Raw genomic sequence first — 17219 nt, 5'->3', positions numbered from 1 at the left:
TAAAAGTGAAAGCGAGGACTTTCACATGTTGTACTTGTAGTACGTGGCCCGCCCCTGGGCAGTTGAGGCGGGAGTGAGCTTGGCAGGTTAAGACTGGAGCAGAGAGAGATGGATCTACTTGCATAAGGACAAGGAAGAGGTTTGCAAGGGATGATCTGGACGATCTAATGGATGGATGTGATATCGAGGCTGGGTTTGGAGTTTTGGGGGCTGAGAACTGGGACTTTTTCAGGCGAGCAGGGAGGAGGAAACTTGCTTCGCTGTTTCTGTTGCTAAAGTAGGTTGGAAGGCCTTTTTACCGCAGGTGGGTTGATGGACTGGCCATGTGTCTACTGTGACTCGATAGTGAGGTCCTCAGTTACTAGGGGAAATCACAAAAGATGCGGTCTCCAGCGGAGTTGAAGTTTGATTTACAGAGTAGACTTGCAGGACATTCTTGCTTAGTATCTACCTGTACGTAGGTAGTGGTTGAAGATATGATTGGGATGTTAAGGACAAACATAAATGTAGCAATATCTTGCTAGTGGCAGATGATGCGCGACTGCGATACAAATGTGTTTGTTTTCTCCGTACTTTGCTGTCCCCGGGAGGCATCTGAATTGGTGAACCCTTAGAGCACATCGCATTGTAGCTCTCCAAACCCGGCAGACCATGCAGGGAAAGAAGCAATGGAGGAGAGATTTTAGTTCGTGGATTCTAAATGTCTATCACCGCATGGTGGTGGTTTATACAGCATAACTGTGAGTTGGGTATCATAGCCTTTTGTTCTTAACACGGTCTCGCTTTTCAGTTTGGGGCCGCCACTGGCCCGTCTCTTTTCTGCATATCTGCCCTGAGCCCGCGAAGCTCAGAGAGCAGCTCCTCCTCAAATTTGTTGTACTTCTCCTTGTGTAACCGCCACAGCTCAAAGCCGACCTCGATGGCAATCAGGATGATGATGATCCACTCGAGCCGCGTGCTGTGCTTCTCGCTCGACATCTTCTCGCTGATGTCGAGCACGCCCTGGGCCACGTTGACAACCTCTTGCGCGTACGTCATCTTGTCGTTGAGCGTCTTGATGCGCACGCCCACGTCCAGCGCCTTGCCGATCTTGGCGTAGTACGTCTCGAGCTTCTCTTCGCTGTCCCAAAAGATGTCCGGGAGCGCGTCGGTAAGGTCATTGTAGTGGTTCAGCTGGCTGCGCAGGTTGAGCAGCTCGCCCGCCTTTTGCAGGATCAGCTGGCGCGACAGGGGCGCCTGGAGCCCCTGCGACAGCCGGTCGGGTATGTGCCGCGTGCTCTCGAGGTAGCGCGTCAGCGAGGACTCCAGCACGGCCAGCTTTGTGCTGCGCGCCAGCCCGGACGAGAAGGCGATCTTGGCCAGCGTTGTGTCGAGCCGGTCCCCGGCCTCCACCTCGCGCCGCGTCCCCAGCACCACCACGTCCCCGCTGACGCGGCTCTGCTCCTCCTCCGGGTTGACGAGGAAATCCAGGTCCTCCACCTCCATGTTCTCGACAAACGGCGACTCGGCGGCGGGCAGCAGGTGCTTGGTCGCCAGCGTGTGGACCACGTCGGGAGGGAGCGCCCACGTCACGACGGTGCCCGAGGGGAAGACGAATATGTCGCCCTCGTTGAGGGCCCGCGCGTGCACGACTTCGTGCAGCTCGAAGCCCGTGTTGTCCGGGTCGAGCGCGAAGCCGTGGCTCGTCAAAATGTCCACCACCTTGTGCATTTCGAACGACTCGGCCACGCACACGGCGCTGATGATGGAGCTGCCGCCGGGCCCCGCGGGCGGCGTCTCGGCGGAGGGTGACGGCGGTTTCCCCGGCACGCCCTTTTGCGCGACGATGGCTACGCGATGCAGCGAGTTCTTGAGCGGTTTGCGTTTCTTTTGGGCGGCCGCCGTGCCGGTGCCGCTACTCGTCCTCTTGTCGCCCGCAGCAGCAGCCTGGGTGTCCGAGGCAGAGGCAGTAGTGGTAGATGGCTCGCGGCCATCTTGTGATAGGAGCACATTAGAGGTGAAGAAGTGCCGCCGGCGTGGCAGGCAGGCCGCCGTGCTTTGGTGGAAGTATCTCGGCGCGAGAAAAGGTCGGGATGCCGGAGCGAAGCAGGTGATGCTGGCGCTGTTAGCAGCTTGTTTGAAATTGGGCAGAAACGACTTCATGATGGCGCCATTGAATGTCGGTTTGACCTGAAGGCCAATGAGCTACGCAGGCCTGACCTCCGTCGCTGCGACGCAGCACGAGAACGCTCATGTATTAACCCGTGTTTTGACACAGGCTTTGTGAGATGATGTCGCTGGCTTGAGAGAAAACGCGGATAAAAAGCAGGCAAAATTGACGTAATGATAGGGTATACAGTCCCCCCCTTGTTTGTTCGTTAGCGCCTGACTTCAACACCAGGATCAGCCCCTAAGATTTCAATTTCAACAGCAAAACGGTCAGTTTTCTCACGAAAAAAAGGCCCTAAAGAAAATAGTCTTCTTGAATAATGCTGGATACTCTTTTTTCTTGCATTGAGTTAACCGTTCTGGCTGCTGAGAAGCATTTCTCTAATTTCTGGACAAGGACCCTGTCAGAGTCTTGTGCTAACAAACAAACAAGGGTTGAACTGTAGTTACACACCTCGAGTGTGTATAGTTACAACTGACAATACATTGATTACTGCCAAGCTCAGCAAGGGCCAAGGTTGGCTAGACAAGCTTCCAGCGGCAAGCTTGCGGTGCTGCCCCGCTGTGTTTAACACTTGAACATCCGGCAGCTCAAAACCTCAAACAGCTGTCCAATAGCAACTTGGCCAACCTTCACTCCACAATGGAATCTGACATCCGCGTCGAGGACTACCTCGACGACAAACTGCAATCGACGACCGACTTTGAGCACCTGGACACGTTGCTCAACGGCGTCGAGTACCAGCACAGTCAGCTCCAGTCGCAACTCGATGATGCCACGCGCGAGCTCGACGAGGCACGCAGGTCGGCCGAAGACCGCCAAGCTGCGCTCGCGGCCAAGATCCATGAGTTTCAGACGCTGCAGAAGAGCATTGACGTCCGCCTCCAGATCATAGCCGAATCGGATGCGCCCGACGAAGCCATTCGCCGACTCGAGCGTCCCATGAAGCAGCTGCACAAGGTCGACCTCGCGTACCGCTACCTACAGCTGCTCCAGGACGTGGAAAGTCTTCGCCAAGAAGCCCGTTCTCATCTGCCCGGGGACCCCAAAGCCGCGCTGGAGCCCTACACAAGGTTGAAGCAGCTGTCGCTGCGGCTCAAGGAGCTCCAAGCTCACGCTGACGGGGCTGCGGTGCATCTGGTCACGTATGTTGAGTCGGCAACGGAGAAATTGTGGGAGGAGATGAAGAGGACCATGTGGGACGAGCTAGAGGCGGTGCTGAAGCAGCGGGGGTGGCCAAACGTCGATCCGGACTCCGAGGTGGACGAGGAGTGGCTCCAATGCTTTGAGAAGCTGGTCGATCTGCAGGTACCAGAGGTTCTCTACCACAACAGCCTCGTCACTCTTCTTCCAGTCGACGTCATGGCGCAAATATTCATCAAAGAATTCCGGTTCCACTTTCTCAGCGACAAGCCGACGAGCAGTCCGCAGGTCATTGGTGCCCACTGTTTGCCGTGGTTTTTGTCGCTGGTTGAGAAATGGGAGGATTTCTTGAGGGATAACTTTGGGCCCATTCTTGCTGCCAAGTTTGGCGACACGGCCGTCTCCCACAAGACGGTTTACATGGACCCTGTCTGCGCCTTTATCGCCTCGCTGCTGCCTGTCATGAGGGAAAAGGTTGCTGCAGTACTTGCCGAGACGGATGGGGACGCCGTTTTCCTTAGCAGTCTCCTGGCTCAACTCATGACGTTTGATGAGAGGATCAGGTCCGGGTTTACCTACGATGGTGGTGATTCTGAGGACGGATGGGAAGGCCTGACATCAGAGGTGCTCAGTAAGCATTTCAGGGCCTGGTTGGAGGCCGAAAAGAAGTTCGCTATAGAACGGTACAAGGGAATCATGTCAACACAGGATGCGAGGAATATCGACTACGATTTCGCCGGCCCCGGAAAGACCAAGCCGACTTTTGCGGCCGTCCGAGTTACCGACTTGCTTCGATCGGTTACGACACAGTACGAGAGAGTCAGGCGGTTCTCGCATAAGCTGCGATTCCTAATCGACATCCAGCTAACCATCTTGGATGAGTACCACGATTACCTCAGGGGCACGCTTGAGGCATATCTGAGCATCACCTCAACGGTTGGCAGAGCCTTCGGTGTGACAAAAGAGCAATTGGCAGCTTTGGAGGGAACAGGGGCCCTCGAGACCCTCTGCAAGGTTTACGGCAGCGCCGACCACGTAGTCAATACACTAAGAGACTGGAGCAACGAAGAGGTGAGGATCCATCCATGTCGACAGGCTGCTCATACTCTGACTCGGCCAGTTCTTTGTTACGTTATGGGAACAGCTCCAGGCGAGAGCCAAAGCCAGCGACGACCAGAGCAACCTTGCCGGTGGCATGACTTACAACCAGGTTAGGGACCGGACCTCGGCAGCCGTCGGCACCGAGGAGGACGGCGGCGTCCTTTTCGACGAGACCATTGCTGCTTACAGGCAGAGGAGGAAGCGGGCCGAGGAATTCCTGTCAGAAGCACTCATCGAGTCGCATCGGAAAGTGTTCAAGGCATACCTTCACCGCCCGCAGTGGAGCACTATTGCAGAAGATTCTTCCGCGAGTGAGTTTCAATACTGGACTGTACGAAGTGTCGATGGCTGACTGGAAAGCAGCGGATCTACCTGTCACTGCTGAATTGGACGAGCCTTTGAGGGTAGGTTACCCACGGTTTTTATGCGCAAGATGTGGCTAACTTGACTTAGATTCTCAAACGGGATCTGGACTTTCTTTCCCGTGCCCTCGGAACCGCCGTGTTCCGCCGAGTCTGGCGGGTGGCATTGGACAAGCTCAACAATACGCTGTGGGGTGACGTTTTGATGAGCCACAAATTCACCGCGTCCGGGGCGGCACAGTTCATGCGCGACGTCCACGCCATCTCGGCCCTCGTCGAGCGCTATATACCAGAAGGGTCTAGCTCGCTGAGCGGCCTCAACGACGCCCTCCGGCTGCTCAACCTTCCTGTGCAAGGGCAGGAGAATGCGATGCTGCTCAAGGATGCCACTGACAGAGTATTCACCGACAATACCGAGGCGAAGAAGGTCTTGGATGAACTCGAAATCGACTCGCTGACTCCCGCAAACGCCAGGCAAATACTACAGCGCAGGGTAGAGAACGCCGAATGAGGCCGCTACACGTTCTACCATTACCGACCACGACATGTCCTCTAGCCTGACGGACATTACATGCATCCATAACGCCCGTTGGAAAACGCCGATTCCTGCAGACTTTGTTGAAGGGCTCCATCCTCCCGTTGAGCCACGGCTTATCGCTTTGTGCGCTTGGCTCCGTTGAGTGCCAGCAGAGAACACCAATCACCCCTCAATTAATTGCCCGCATCGTCATCTCGACCACCGCGAAGGTGCCCGCACTGACGGGCATAGCCCTCAACAATGTCGGCCCAATGCCTTTCCAGAACCCCCGCATCCCCTCAGCCCTCCACGTCTGCCTGAAACAATCCCTCATGGTCTTGTATCGTTGCTGCTCCCCGAAGCCATCGGTCTGCATCTTGCTCTTGACTACGTCGAGCGGGTAACTCGCCAGCCACAGCGCCTCGCCGGCCAGCCCCCCGTACAGCGCGACCTTGTAGCTGGGGATCTCTTTCCGGTCCACCTTGTTGCGCTTCGCGTCGGCGTTCATAAGCCACTCAAAGGCCAGGAACCACACGCCGTACGCCTGGGCCTCGCGCAGCACCGTGACGGCTGAGCCGCGGTACAGGCCCCCGCCCACGCCGCCCTGGGCGCACAGCTTGCGCACACAGTCCCAGGGGCCCTGGTACAGCCGGGCGCCTTCGCCGTGGGGCTGCGTCTGCAATCGGATGCGCACGTGCTCGATGGGGCCCGACAGCGGGCTGTTGGCGACGCCGGCGAAGGCGCCCGCGGCGTAGTACTCGCCGTAGCTTAGAGGCGTGTTGTTGGTCTTCCGTTGCTCGAGGTACCGCCGCGCCGAGTGGAAGGCGCCAAACTGCACCGACACGCACGCGCCTATTCCCAGCAGCGGGGTCAGCGTGCCCTTGTAAAAGGCCAGCGGGCCTTCGTGCTTCCAGATGGAGGTCGCTGCGCTGAAGGCGGACGGGTACACGGTGCTGGTCTGTAACCGGACTTTTACTATGTCGAAGGGTTGGCCTGGATGGTGGTTATTATTACTTGGTTGTTCTGCTGGGAGGGAACAAGTAAAACAAAAGGGAGAGCCGGGGCCAGAGGGAAGGGAATTAGATAACCTACCGATCAGCACCTGGGCAATGCCGCCTGCTGCGCCGGAAAAGAGGTCCTTTGCTGTCTGCACTGCGCCGGCCTTGCCGTCGTGGGCTTCGATGTCTGCTGCTGGGTCGGCCATTTTCTTGTCTTGTGTGTGTGCGTGCTGTCGAGAGCGGCCTCTTATTCCGCACGCACCGCCTTATTTGGTCTGTCAATTGTAGCAGGCGCCGACACAGGCAGGCAAAGCAGACGAGGTAGAAGAGAGGGCCACAATGAATGTTAGGTTCAATTGCTTGCTTCAGGTTTGGGCCGCCCCCCCTTTTCCAGCGTAGCTTGCTCGGCCCGTCCAGCTCAGCACAGCCCTGGGAATCTTTTTTGGTCTGATAGGTGTTGAGTTAGCTCGGACCCTACGTAGTAAGGTCCCGGTGTCGGCCTTGCTTATCAGCTCGGCTTTATGCGGCCGGTGCGGTGTCCTTAGGTGGGACTGTAGGGCGCCTGGTGGAACGGCGGGCTTGGCTCGATTAGTGGCGTCGATGGCGTGCTTTTTCTTGACCTCCAGCATTGACTATAGTGGGTTGAGCTCAGTAATTGCATAATCTTTCCATTATCCAACTACCATTGTACCGGTAATTTCCCAGTTTCGAGTTTATGCGGTATCCGGAGGCCACTTAAGCCCCGCTGACCTCATTTGCGCCCGAACTTGAAGTAACACCGCAAGCGTAGCCGCGCCGCCATCGACAATAACGGCGACGGAGTTCAAGGACACCTAGCACTCCTATAGCACCAAGCGAACTGCCGCAACCTCCGTAGCCAACTCTCTCACGTCAGTTCAATCAACCAAACAGATTTCAACCTAAAATAATCACCGTCAAAATGAACCGGCTGTTCGGCACCAGCGCGCCCAAACCGCCCAAAGCAACGCTCAACTCGGCCATCTCCAACATCGACTCGCGCATCTCCTCCATCGACGTCAAGCTCGCGTCCATCAACGCCGAACTCTCGGGGTACCAAGCCAAGCTGGCCAAGATGCGCGACGGACCGGGCAAGACGGCGCTGAAGCAAAAGGCGCTCAAAGTGCTGCAGCGGCGCAAGCAGTACGAGGCGCAGCGCGACCAGCTGCAGGCCCAGGTGTGGAACATGGAGCAGGCGCAGACGATGCAGGACAACCTCAAAAACACAATGGTCACCATCGACGCGCTCAAGAGCACCAACAAGGCCCTGAAAAAGGAGTACGGCAAGGTCGACATTGACAAGATCGAGCGCCTGCAGGACGAGATGGCCGACCTGCTCGACGTCGGCAACGAGATCCAGGAGAGCCTGGCCCGGAGCTACGACGTGCCGGATGATGTCGACGAGGCGGAGCTGGATGCCGAGCTCGAGGCGCTCGGCCAGGAGGTGGAGCTGGAGAGGGAACTGGGGCTCGGGACCGAGGGCCAGTTGCCGAGTTTTATGCAGGACGAGGTGCCGGAGTTCATTGACGAGCCGCCGGCGGCTGCGGGGAAAGTGAAGGAGGCTGCGGGCTGATCATGGGTTTTGGGTCTTGCAGTTCAATCAAGGGTCGGTTTGCAGCAGAGCGGGCATTATACCAACAAGGGTGGACAAGCGGCGCTCCGGGTTTACGGAGCCATTTGTGTTGCGAATCAAAGTGCCACGAGATGGATAGGTACTGTACAGCAGTTATACACCATTCATCACCGAGTAAGAAGCTTGCCAGTTCAGCTCCTGTCTCGAGGCTAGCTGATATCTCCCTCTGGCCCTCTCGGCGTCCTCGATGAGTTGAAGAACAGCAGGAAGAAGCGGTACAGCAGCGACCGGCGAGGGATCAGCAGCAAATACGGGGTATCCGTATTGCGCACGAATGTGCTCGACAGCTTGCGCTGTCGACCATTGCCAAGGCTGCATCTCATCTATACCTATATATCCTGATGGCAGCAGCGAAGTATCATACAGCGCCCCCTAGAATTTGTCGTGATTCATGAAGTATGCGCAATATACCCAAACCGTGTACATATTCGTTACATCATCAAACAGGGTGGACCGGGGAGCGCGCCAAAGGCAAACTCAATCCACAGGCGCAAAGAAGCGGCTGGCCTCCTCCAGTTCGGCATCGCCATTGCAAAAGTCCCACCCGACAATGACGCTCCGCTGGCTGCAGCAAATGATGCGACGGGCGTCGTATTGTAGCTTGAACACCCGTGCAGGGTTAGCGGCGTCGTGGACCCCGATAGGTGCCAGTGAAATGTGCGGGTGGTGCTCTTGGGCTAGTGTTGGGAGAGGAGTAGAGGGGACGGGCCCAGGAACGGGAGAGGGTACCTGATGCAAGTTCGCCTCATGGGGGACATGTGCGTGCGCCTGGTGCGCCGCTGCCGCCGCCAACTGCGCAGCCGTCAACTGGCTGGCCGGCTGAGCAGAAGTGCCTGCCCTGGGGTTGCTCGTGCCAGCGGCGGGAGCAGGCTCGGCTGTCCATTGTTGTGACGGGTCCTGTGTTGCTGCGGCTGCCGAAGACCCTGATGCGATCGCGTCCTGGTTCCGCAGTGCTTCGCGGCGCTGCCTTGCCTGCTCAAACTGAGCCCGGATCAAAGCGGCCGAAAAGGTCTGCCGCAGCTGGCTTCTCATAACGAGGTTTGGCAGCCTGTCGATGCAGGATTCAACATAGCTGCGATGTGTGAGAATAGCAGGGTGAGCCCCGATGGCACGCGCAAACGCCTGTTGCCCGCCTTCCAACGCGTTGTCGATCACCTGAAATATTGCTAGTGATGCTGCTGGCGGGAGAACTGACGTTCGTGGCGGTTCTTCCTGGCTTAGCTGTGCGGTAAGTGTGCTTAGTGGTGGCAGAGTTGGCCCTGCCGTTGGCAAGCGAGTTGGACCAGCTGGGAATGGTGTTGCCATGGGTGGTTCGGCCCCGCCTGGCGCTCCTACCGTCGCGGCGTCACGGGAAACAGCGCTTTGCACGGGGGGATACAGGGGCATCAGCCCTTGATTGCGGCCTTGGCGCATGGCGACAACCGCGGCCTCGTCTTGCTTGAGGTGATGTTGGTCTTTCCAGATGCCTTCCTTGTCCCTCCGCCAAATGATGATGGTAGTATCATAGCTGCCACTGACAATCCGCGCGTACTTGCCGCCTCCGCCGCCGGGCGGTAGCTTTGCCCCGTAAGCGCAGATATCTTGCGGTCTTTTAGAACCCGCATTACCCTGACGGCGATGGCCCGGCCTCGGGCGCTCTGTTTCGTCAATCAAGCCGGATTCGACCGCCTTAAAGTATTCTTCATCAACCTTCTTGGCCTCGGCGAGGTCCTCTTCGGCACTGTACGGCAGGTCACCGAAACCCGCCTGCACGGTCCGCACTAGGCTCGAGTGGGAGCGGAGGTTTGCAACCTCGAGGCCCGTGTGGCGGTCAAAGATTTTCACTTCGTTGTCGCTGCTGCCGCTGACGATCCGTCGACCGTCGTACTGCACACAAGCAATCCCTTTGGTATGACCGGCAATTGTGCGGCTGCACGCTTGTGTTGGCCAGTCCCAGACCTTGATGTGCCGATCGCCGCTCGCCGAAACCACCTCTCGATCCTGGATCTGGACGGCGTTGACAGCCGCCCCGTGGCCTTCCAAGCTGCCAATCATGGTCCACGCCGGCATCTCGGGAAAGTCGCCAGGCGACATAGGAATGCTGTTGCCATAATCCTTCAACACCTTTGGCACTGGGTCCACTTCTCGGTAACCAAGATCGCCATGCCGAAGCGGCTTCCGATTGAAAATCTTGATCGTCCTGTCCTTGGAGCAGGTAACCAAGATGCGCTTGTCAAACTTGACGTTTAGGACCGATTCGCGATGTGCGTGCTTCAGTGTCTGGATTTCTTTACCCGTGGAAAATCTCCAGATGACGACGTTAGAGTCAGAGCTGCCCGATACAATCAAGTCCTCATCCGGGTCCGAATCGAACTGCAGGCACAAGACTGAGCCTCGGTGTTTGGCAAGGGTCCGTAAACATCGTCGCGTCTTGAGATCCCATACTTTAAGCGTGCGGTCCCGACTACCGCTGACCAGGTACTCGGAATTGTATTGCAGACTGTAGATACATTCTCCGTGGCCTTCTTCAGGATGGTCAGGGTGCGGCAGCTGGAAATTGGTGTAACTTCCACGCTCCCAGTTCGATTCGAGTCGACGTCGCATTGTGTACAGATACTTCCAATTGATCTTGAACATTCTGGACGGCTCATCCCACACCCATAGCGTCGATCTGGGCAGGCGCGGTGAAGCGAGAACAGTCCTAGGAAACTCTTCCTTGATATGGACGCTGCTGGGTGGGCTTGGCGAGAGAGCTCTTCCCTTGCCCTTGTCCACCCCTGTATAGCTGGATCCGGAGCCCGCGCTTTGCATGTGGAGGTCGCCCATCTTTTGTGAGATACCTGTCCGCCTGGGCGGTATCCGCGGCCCGCCGAAAATGCTGGTTTCTGATGCGTCCATTTCCACCGGCTCCTCCTTGATTGAACTCTCTATATCCAGCATGACCATGTCCATATCGGCGTCAAGCGTCGGGGACACTGCAATGGCGCGCTTTTTGTGAGCAAGGCCATCGTCTTGAGACTGGTCTCGACGCAGCGCTCCGTAGGCGAGCGGGGAGGCCTTGTTGATGTCCCGCTCTGCCGCCTCGATCTCGGTAGGTATTGCCTTCCACCCTTCCAAGTAATATAACTGCTCCCACAGTTTGCGGTCCAAAGCGAGATCGTACCATGCCCGGCATGCTCGTGCGACATTGATGAGTGACACAGGGTCAAGGTAGCCTAGAATCTTCAGACACACTTCGGGAGGCAGGTATCGGACAAAGTCGATGTAGAGCCGGGGTTTCAGCTGCTCAACGATTTGAGATACCACCGCAGTGGGGAGGTCACTGAGCAAGGCCATGGCAAGTTCTACTCGGGTGTCGAGTAAGCACACGAACAGCAACTCAGAAGAGCAAATCGGGAGTGCATAGGATTCACAAACGACGCCGTGTCTAGGCTAGAGGAACGGAACAACGAGGGATACTGACCGGTCTTGCGGGAGAGGGAAAGGCTGGAAACGTGCTGGACCAGCCATGCCGGAAACTCATCTGTTAGCCGAGCTGAGCCCAGCGGCGTGACGGCGTCCTCACGGGGTTTGAGAGAGTTGGACGTGGAAGCGGATAGGGCGGTCAGTGGGTCCTCGGAATAGCCTTCGTCGGGCTGCGGCGTAAACCGGGCCATGGTTCGCCGTCGATTAGTGGAGAGAAAGGTGAGGACGCGATCACGGGAAGATAAGCAGTCGGAGCCTGGCCAATATTGGCGGAGGGGATGATGTTGTGGGACAGATCGGTGCTATGGTCTGATGCTGCAATTCTATCAACGGCGCGGGTACGCTGAGTTTCGATATGTCCAAAGAAAAGGAGTCTGTTAGCCCCAAAATCTAGCAAGCGCAGATTGGTGATGACGACCGAAGGCTCAACAGCCTGGTCGCGATGAGGCGGCTGACAAACAAACTGGAAGTGGAGACAAGTGGGCTACCGGTAGCTGTTGACGCCAAGGGGCGCACCGAGCTTGGCCTTCCCCAAACATGTTTGGACTCCATCGGATACCGAAGCTTAGTACGCACGCAACACCGTGAGAAATACAAATTTCTATACTGTACTGATATGATGAATGAAAGCTCAACACAGCCCGGGACTCATGGTACTACCCTTCTTGCTAGGAAATCACCAGGAGAAAGGGGACTTGAAAACACCAAGCGATGGAAAGACCCTTCGCTGCGCGCAAGAGTCAGCATCGGCCCAGAATTCAACTCTATATAAGTGGTTCCCCTAGAACTTCTATAAGGTAACCAGTCCCATGAAATCCGCTACGGCAAGAACCACCAACAACGCCGCACCTTCCGAAGAATCGGAGACTGCACCGCACCGTACTGGAGGCCAGCATCGCTAGGACCACAACCTCGACCCGCCGTCTTATCTTGCTCCCAAACAGCAGCAGTGAAAAGGAAAAAGAAACCAAAAAAGTTCTATTCAGTCATCCCCTCCGTTTTGTAGATCATGAGTCCGCGTGGAGCAAGAATTTCCGGATAGCTCCTCACAATGTCGCGATCTACATTCCGCCAGTGCTCCTCCATTTCGGACCAGGGCACGAGAAACGGGCTGCTCCGGGTTTTGGGGTCCCGGGGCCCCAATCGCCACTGCCCTGCAGTCGCTCAGCGCACCAGCGGTCGTGTTCATTTACGGCCAGCCGCTCGACGTCCTTAGTGGAAAATTCTCTAACGACTTCGCGACTTTCCTGCTCCGGCGAGAGGAAGCACCCGATAAGGCGTAGCTTATACGGGATGGAATCGGCGTGCGCCCGGGACGACTCCCTCTTCTCCTCATCAAGCTCCTCCCACGGCTCAGGAGACGGCTTGTTTGCCGTTCCATCAGGCATAGCGTCTATGGACTTGTTGTAAGCGTTGTGGATACCCCTCGCGACTTCCTCTCGGTGCTCGCGAGGAATAGGCATCCCGCCCATATGACGCAAAAGCTCGTCGTGGTCGACATGAATGTTGAGCTGTGTCCGGGGCGGAAGGGCGGCGAGCTCAAAGCTCTGGCGCCCCCCGAGCCTGCTCATAGCGATGATCGAACGGATCGACCTGATGCCCTGCCGGTAGCTAGGGACGAGAAGCAAGCCAGTGAGAGCGCCATCATCGATTTTGAGCTTCCGGTTTGCCAACAGCTTCGGCTCTTTCTCTTCTAGCAGGGCCCGGAGGAGGGCGGCTCGTCTCACAGGGTAGAGCCTATCCGCCGCATTGAGGCGGTTAGGCCCGAGGACATCGACGGAGCCATGCAGACAACCAAGAAAGCTCCGCACCCCAGCAGATATGTGCGTGTCGCCGTCAGCTCGGCGCTTTAGTTCGGAATACGTCCGTACCGCGCTTGTGCTGAAGAAGAAGACAGCGCGTCCTATGTGCCTGGCCACGCCGCCATCGGAAAACACGCCATCAAGGATCACCGGCGCAAGATACGGGAGCCAACCGAACAGCGACCCAGCAGAACCGGGCGGACTCGTGTCAAACCCATCAAAGTATACCAGGGGCGTCGGTCCCTCGGGCGATACGGCGCAGTCCCGTATGCTGTAGAAGGCGGCAGTGAGATCGGTGGCCGAGATGAACTTCCCAAGGTCGAATTGGAGCTGCCTCACGTTACATCCCCTCGTCGCGCTCTCAGCCACCTGCATTGCTGCGTACGCTCTCCCCAACCCCCTGAGCCCACAGAGCGCGATGTTGAGCGGCGGGCTCTCCCTCTTGGGGTTGGAGACATATTGCTGTATCAGGCTAAAGATGGTGCGAAATGTCTCGATCTCGTGCCGGTCGAACAAAACAAGCCGGCCGAAGCGCGCCTGTGGCACCTGGTTGCCGGGCGCCTCTGGCCCGTTGGTGACGATACGACGTGCGACTTCTGTGACGTCTCCAACCATACTGTCGAGCACAGACCAGTTAGGCTCGCTTTCCCTGGCAATCTTATCTGCCGGGATGGCAAACTTCAAGAGCCGTTGTCCACCAGGCGGATCCCAGGCACGTAGGATCTCTCCAGTACGGTACACTGAGGCCGGTGTGGCCGCAGGGGAGGCCGCAAGCGACAAGCCCTGATATACGAGCCGTCTCGCAGCCCAGAATCCCGACTCAATTGCCATTTCCACACAGGCCCTGATCCTTGCGTCGTCATGCTCGATCGCTGGTCTGTAGGCTTTGCCGAGGCCTTGGGCAAAGCCCGCTACGAACGCCTCCACCGCTCCGGGGACGTGGCCGTGGTTCCTCCGGGCGAAGTCGCCCTCGATGCAGAGCGGATCAAAGAATAAAGTAGGCTTGCCCGCCTCGCGGCCACGATGGTAAATAACACCGTCGTAGCCGAATAGGAAGACGAGGTGGTGGCAGGTCACCAGAGTTGTCAATTTCCCAACTGAGCCCAGTTTCTCGACGAAGTCCTCGCACGTTTTCTCCCAGGATAGACCATGCGACAGCTGAATTCCCTCGGCACGGAGATCGTCGGCGCTGACTATGACGATTGTCTCAGTTCCGACAAGCAATCCGCGATGGTGATGGTCCCGCTGGCGTACCGCCTGCCAGAGCGCCCCGGCACAGAGGGGGCGAGTCATCCGGACGAGTAGGAATTCGAGCGAGATCCCAGGGGATTCGTCAACAATAACACTGCACATGCCATCCGCGAACATCTTCCCGGCGTCAGCATCCAGCATGACTTTGATCAAGACGCTGCCGGCATTGTCCGCAGCATCACTTTTAGGCAACGGTGGTCGAGGCGCATGCCATTTCAGCAACTGCTCTGGCGATCCGACATGCCATTCGAGTGCCAGCTTCAGTATGCCATGGCCTTTCGAGGTACCCGTCTCATAGAGCTCAAGTTCGGTAACGGAATCGATGTCGCCACGCGCTTAGCAGTCAAGCTCGGGGATGTGTAAGCGGACACCGCTTACGAAATGTTGTTTTAGGAGATCAGCGAGGATACCAATGCCTCCATGGACATACTCGATTCCCGTCCTTCGGTCATCGTCACCAGCTTCACCCCATACTGGGTAGAGAAAGAGACGGACAGGCGCGGCTCCGAATATCGAGATGTGGGTTTAAACCATTGCAGAAGAATCTCAAGATTTGAGGACCTGAGTGACGGCCACCTAGGATCGCAAGCAGTGATTCTCGGCCGGACTCCCAATATAAATGCATCCTTTCAAGCTTCGACACAATATAAACCACATGCGGGTGTCAGACGCATGCGCGAAAGGTACCTAATTAGGATATCAAATTGCGGACTGAAGATACGTCTTAGCCAACGCCCAGCGGCTCTCTACGCCGTTGGTAATGTCCAGCCAGCTCTGTAAGCTTGCTGAAAGACCCCTCTTCTTCCCTGAGCCTGCCTTCGAAGGGTACGCCCTTGAGGCGTCAAAATCCGACAATGACCGCCGACAATGCGGTGCGGGATTGGTGGGCGAATTGTCAGGCGCGGGGAGAATGTCGGCATTGGATGCTGTGAGACAATGGGGGTTACCGCATCTACAGAAGGAAATCGATCCAGTCGCTGTAATTCGCTGTTAGCGCTACGTTACTGGATCTCGCATCTGGTCGGGCTCTCATATAGGTCTGGTATCTGCCCAACGCGTACACCTATTGGAAAGAGGATCTGACAGGAAAGGGCGCTAGCAGATGCGAGAAGAAAGAGGGACCTTGTGCAGTTGGGCTACGGGCAGTAACTAACGTCATCTTCCTTGTGACGGCGTCATGGGCGGCTGACCGCCGATAGGCCTACTTCGATAAGATCATCAACAGCCAACTTCCCCTAGGACAGTGTCACGGAAACAATCCTGCCCGCTGGGATGTCTGACTGGTCAGAGGTCGAGGCCTGTCAGCCAGCCAACGTGCGTGCTTGATCGACCCAAGACAACTCTGCACTTGAAGTGGAGCCACGTCGACTACACGTACAGACTCGGTCAAGCACGCTCAAAAGATTGTTTGCGCTGGGCCGATGAGTGTAAGCTTCAGGTATTCGACGGTTCTGTGTTGATCTGTGTGCGAATCTGGAAACTCGGGAGCTGTGGCCCTGGGGTTGGTGGAGGGGGGATGTAGAACGATTCGACTTCGCGTGCCAGCAGGGCAACGCGCACCGCGGTCCCCAAATCGTCGACAACCAAAAGTTCAAATCGAGGCCGCCATCACCAGCCTTCAAACTTTTATTTTAGGCTCCTGAAGGGCTCCATCAGCCATCGTTGCCAAAAGGCAACTAGTCCTCGTGGCTATCAACAAACAGACAGTCGCCGTCTCTTTCGACTGCTCCTCAATCAAGCGCCCCCTGAAACACCGCATAGAACACCGCGCAACGCAACACCATGGCGCCCATCTATAAACCCCTCGACCTCGGACCAACCTCTTCCGACATCCGGTCTTAACTATACTTCCCGGGAAAATGTCGGATGGCATCGTCTGCAAGTTGCGAAACGTCTCACTTGCCGATCGCCCACAGTACGAAGCCTTGTCGTATGTCTGGGGAGATGGGAAACCCGAAAAAGTCATCTCGGTGAATGGGCAGAAGTTCAAGATCACCGCCAACCTCGAAGCAGCCCTGCGACGTTTACGCCGTGAACGGAAGTCGCGCACTATGTGGATCGATACCATCTGCATTGACCAGGACAATTTGAACGAGAAAAGCCACCAGGTCCAAAAGATGTGGAAGGTTTATTCAAAGGCATCGTCCGTCGTCGCATGGCTAGGCGAGCCGACCCCGGGGATTAAACCAGCAGTCGCCATCGCGGCTAACCGCCTTGATCTCTTCCCCAAGAAAATCCAACCAGCTAAGGTGCTCGACTCATACTTCAGCCTTCTCTCCCACCGGTACTGGGCCCGGATGTGGACTTTCCAAGAATACATGCTCGCAAAGGGTGGTCCGCTGTTTGTTTGCGGCAGTTCGCAATTTTCCAAGGCCATTTTCGACCTCGATATCCTCGACAAGCGTTTGATGGAGCTTTTGGGGACGATTTCTGGGATGACGTCGACGAAGAGTCGGCTCCGTCTCTGTGGGAACGCTGGATCCAAACCCCAGGCGGTTTCACCATCAGCTTCGACGATGAAGAAGTTAGATCCGTATCTGATCTCCTTGATGCCACCGCAAAGCAGGTGTGCCGCGACCCACGTGATCGGGTATACGCTCTCTACGGCCTGCTACCTGGTCTCCGGAATAAACACCCTCCTGACTACACGAAGCCCATTGAAAAAGTCATGCTTGACACAATCATGTACATCGCCCGCGAGACCAAGGATGCCGTGCACGATGTGTATGGTCTGCTGGACGTCTACTATCCTTATGAGGACCGCCTAGACGACACGGATTACCCCTCATGGCTTCCCGACC

The 17219-nt window shown here is 56.8% G+C and overlaps 7 protein-coding genes across 7 annotated transcripts; 3 read left to right on the top strand and 4 right to left on the bottom strand.

Annotated features, from left to right (window-relative positions):
- Positions 1–464: 464 nt before the first annotated feature.
- N656DRAFT_780254 (uncharacterized protein) lies at positions 465–2276 on the bottom strand. The gene has a single exon (XM_064815344.1). The coding sequence runs from the start codon at positions 2140–2142 to the stop codon at positions 787–789; it is 1356 nt and encodes a 451-aa protein (XP_064669118.1). The 5' UTR covers positions 2143–2276; the 3' UTR covers positions 465–786.
- A 515-nt stretch (positions 2277–2791) lies between these two features.
- N656DRAFT_711496 (uncharacterized protein) lies at positions 2792–5266 on the top strand (the record flags this gene model as incomplete). The annotated part of the gene is made up of 4 exons (XM_064811749.1): positions 2792–4363; positions 4413–4704; positions 4754–4797; positions 4847–5266. 4 exons carry the CDS (start codon positions 2792–2794, stop codon positions 5264–5266), a joined length of 2328 nt encoding a protein of 775 aa, XP_064669117.1.
- A 196-nt stretch (positions 5267–5462) lies between these two features.
- Positions 5463–6476, bottom strand: N656DRAFT_711261 (mitochondrial carrier; the record flags this gene model as incomplete). Its single annotated transcript, XM_064811738.1, has 2 exons — positions 5463–6265; positions 6365–6476. 2 exons carry the CDS (start codon positions 6474–6476, stop codon positions 5463–5465), a joined length of 915 nt encoding a protein of 304 aa, XP_064669116.1.
- Positions 6477–7210: 734 nt separating this feature from the next.
- Positions 7211–7861, top strand: N656DRAFT_798935 (uncharacterized protein; the record flags this gene model as incomplete). The annotated part of the gene is made up of 1 exon (XM_064817818.1): positions 7211–7861. The coding sequence occupies one exon, from the start codon at positions 7211–7213 to the stop codon at positions 7859–7861; it is 651 nt and encodes a 216-aa protein (XP_064669115.1).
- Positions 7862–8016: 155 nt separating this feature from the next.
- N656DRAFT_780250 (WD40 repeat-like protein) lies at positions 8017–11875 on the bottom strand. Its single transcript, XM_064815343.1, has 2 exons — positions 11364–11875; positions 8017–11244 (listed from the first exon to the last, which is right to left on the bottom strand). Exons 1-2 carry the CDS (start codon positions 11554–11556, stop codon positions 8399–8401), a joined length of 3039 nt encoding a protein of 1012 aa, XP_064669114.1. The 5' UTR covers positions 11557–11875; the 3' UTR covers positions 8017–8398.
- Positions 11876–12343: 468 nt separating this feature from the next.
- N656DRAFT_790200 (uncharacterized protein) lies at positions 12344–14520 on the bottom strand (the record flags this gene model as incomplete). Its single annotated transcript, XM_064816859.1, has 2 exons — positions 12344–12476; positions 12539–14520. 2 exons carry the CDS (start codon positions 14518–14520, stop codon positions 12344–12346), a joined length of 2115 nt encoding a protein of 704 aa, XP_064669113.1.
- Positions 14521–16244: 1724 nt separating this feature from the next.
- Positions 16245–16583, top strand: N656DRAFT_674864 (HET-domain-containing protein; the record flags this gene model as incomplete). The annotated part of the gene is made up of 1 exon (XM_064810474.1): positions 16245–16583. A coding segment is annotated over one exon (339 nt), but the record flags the coding sequence as incomplete, so codon positions are not given.
- Positions 16584–17219: the final 636 nt, after the last annotated feature.

This window comes from Canariomyces notabilis, assembly GCF_033297395.1.
Source record: "Canariomyces notabilis strain CBS 508.74 unplaced genomic scaffold N656scaffold_14, whole genome shotgun sequence".
Taxonomy (NCBI): domain Eukaryota; kingdom Fungi; phylum Ascomycota; class Sordariomycetes; order Sordariales; family Chaetomiaceae; genus Canariomyces; species Canariomyces notabilis.
Note: the sequence above shows the minus strand (reverse complement) of the source record. Positions and strands in the feature narration are given on the sequence as shown.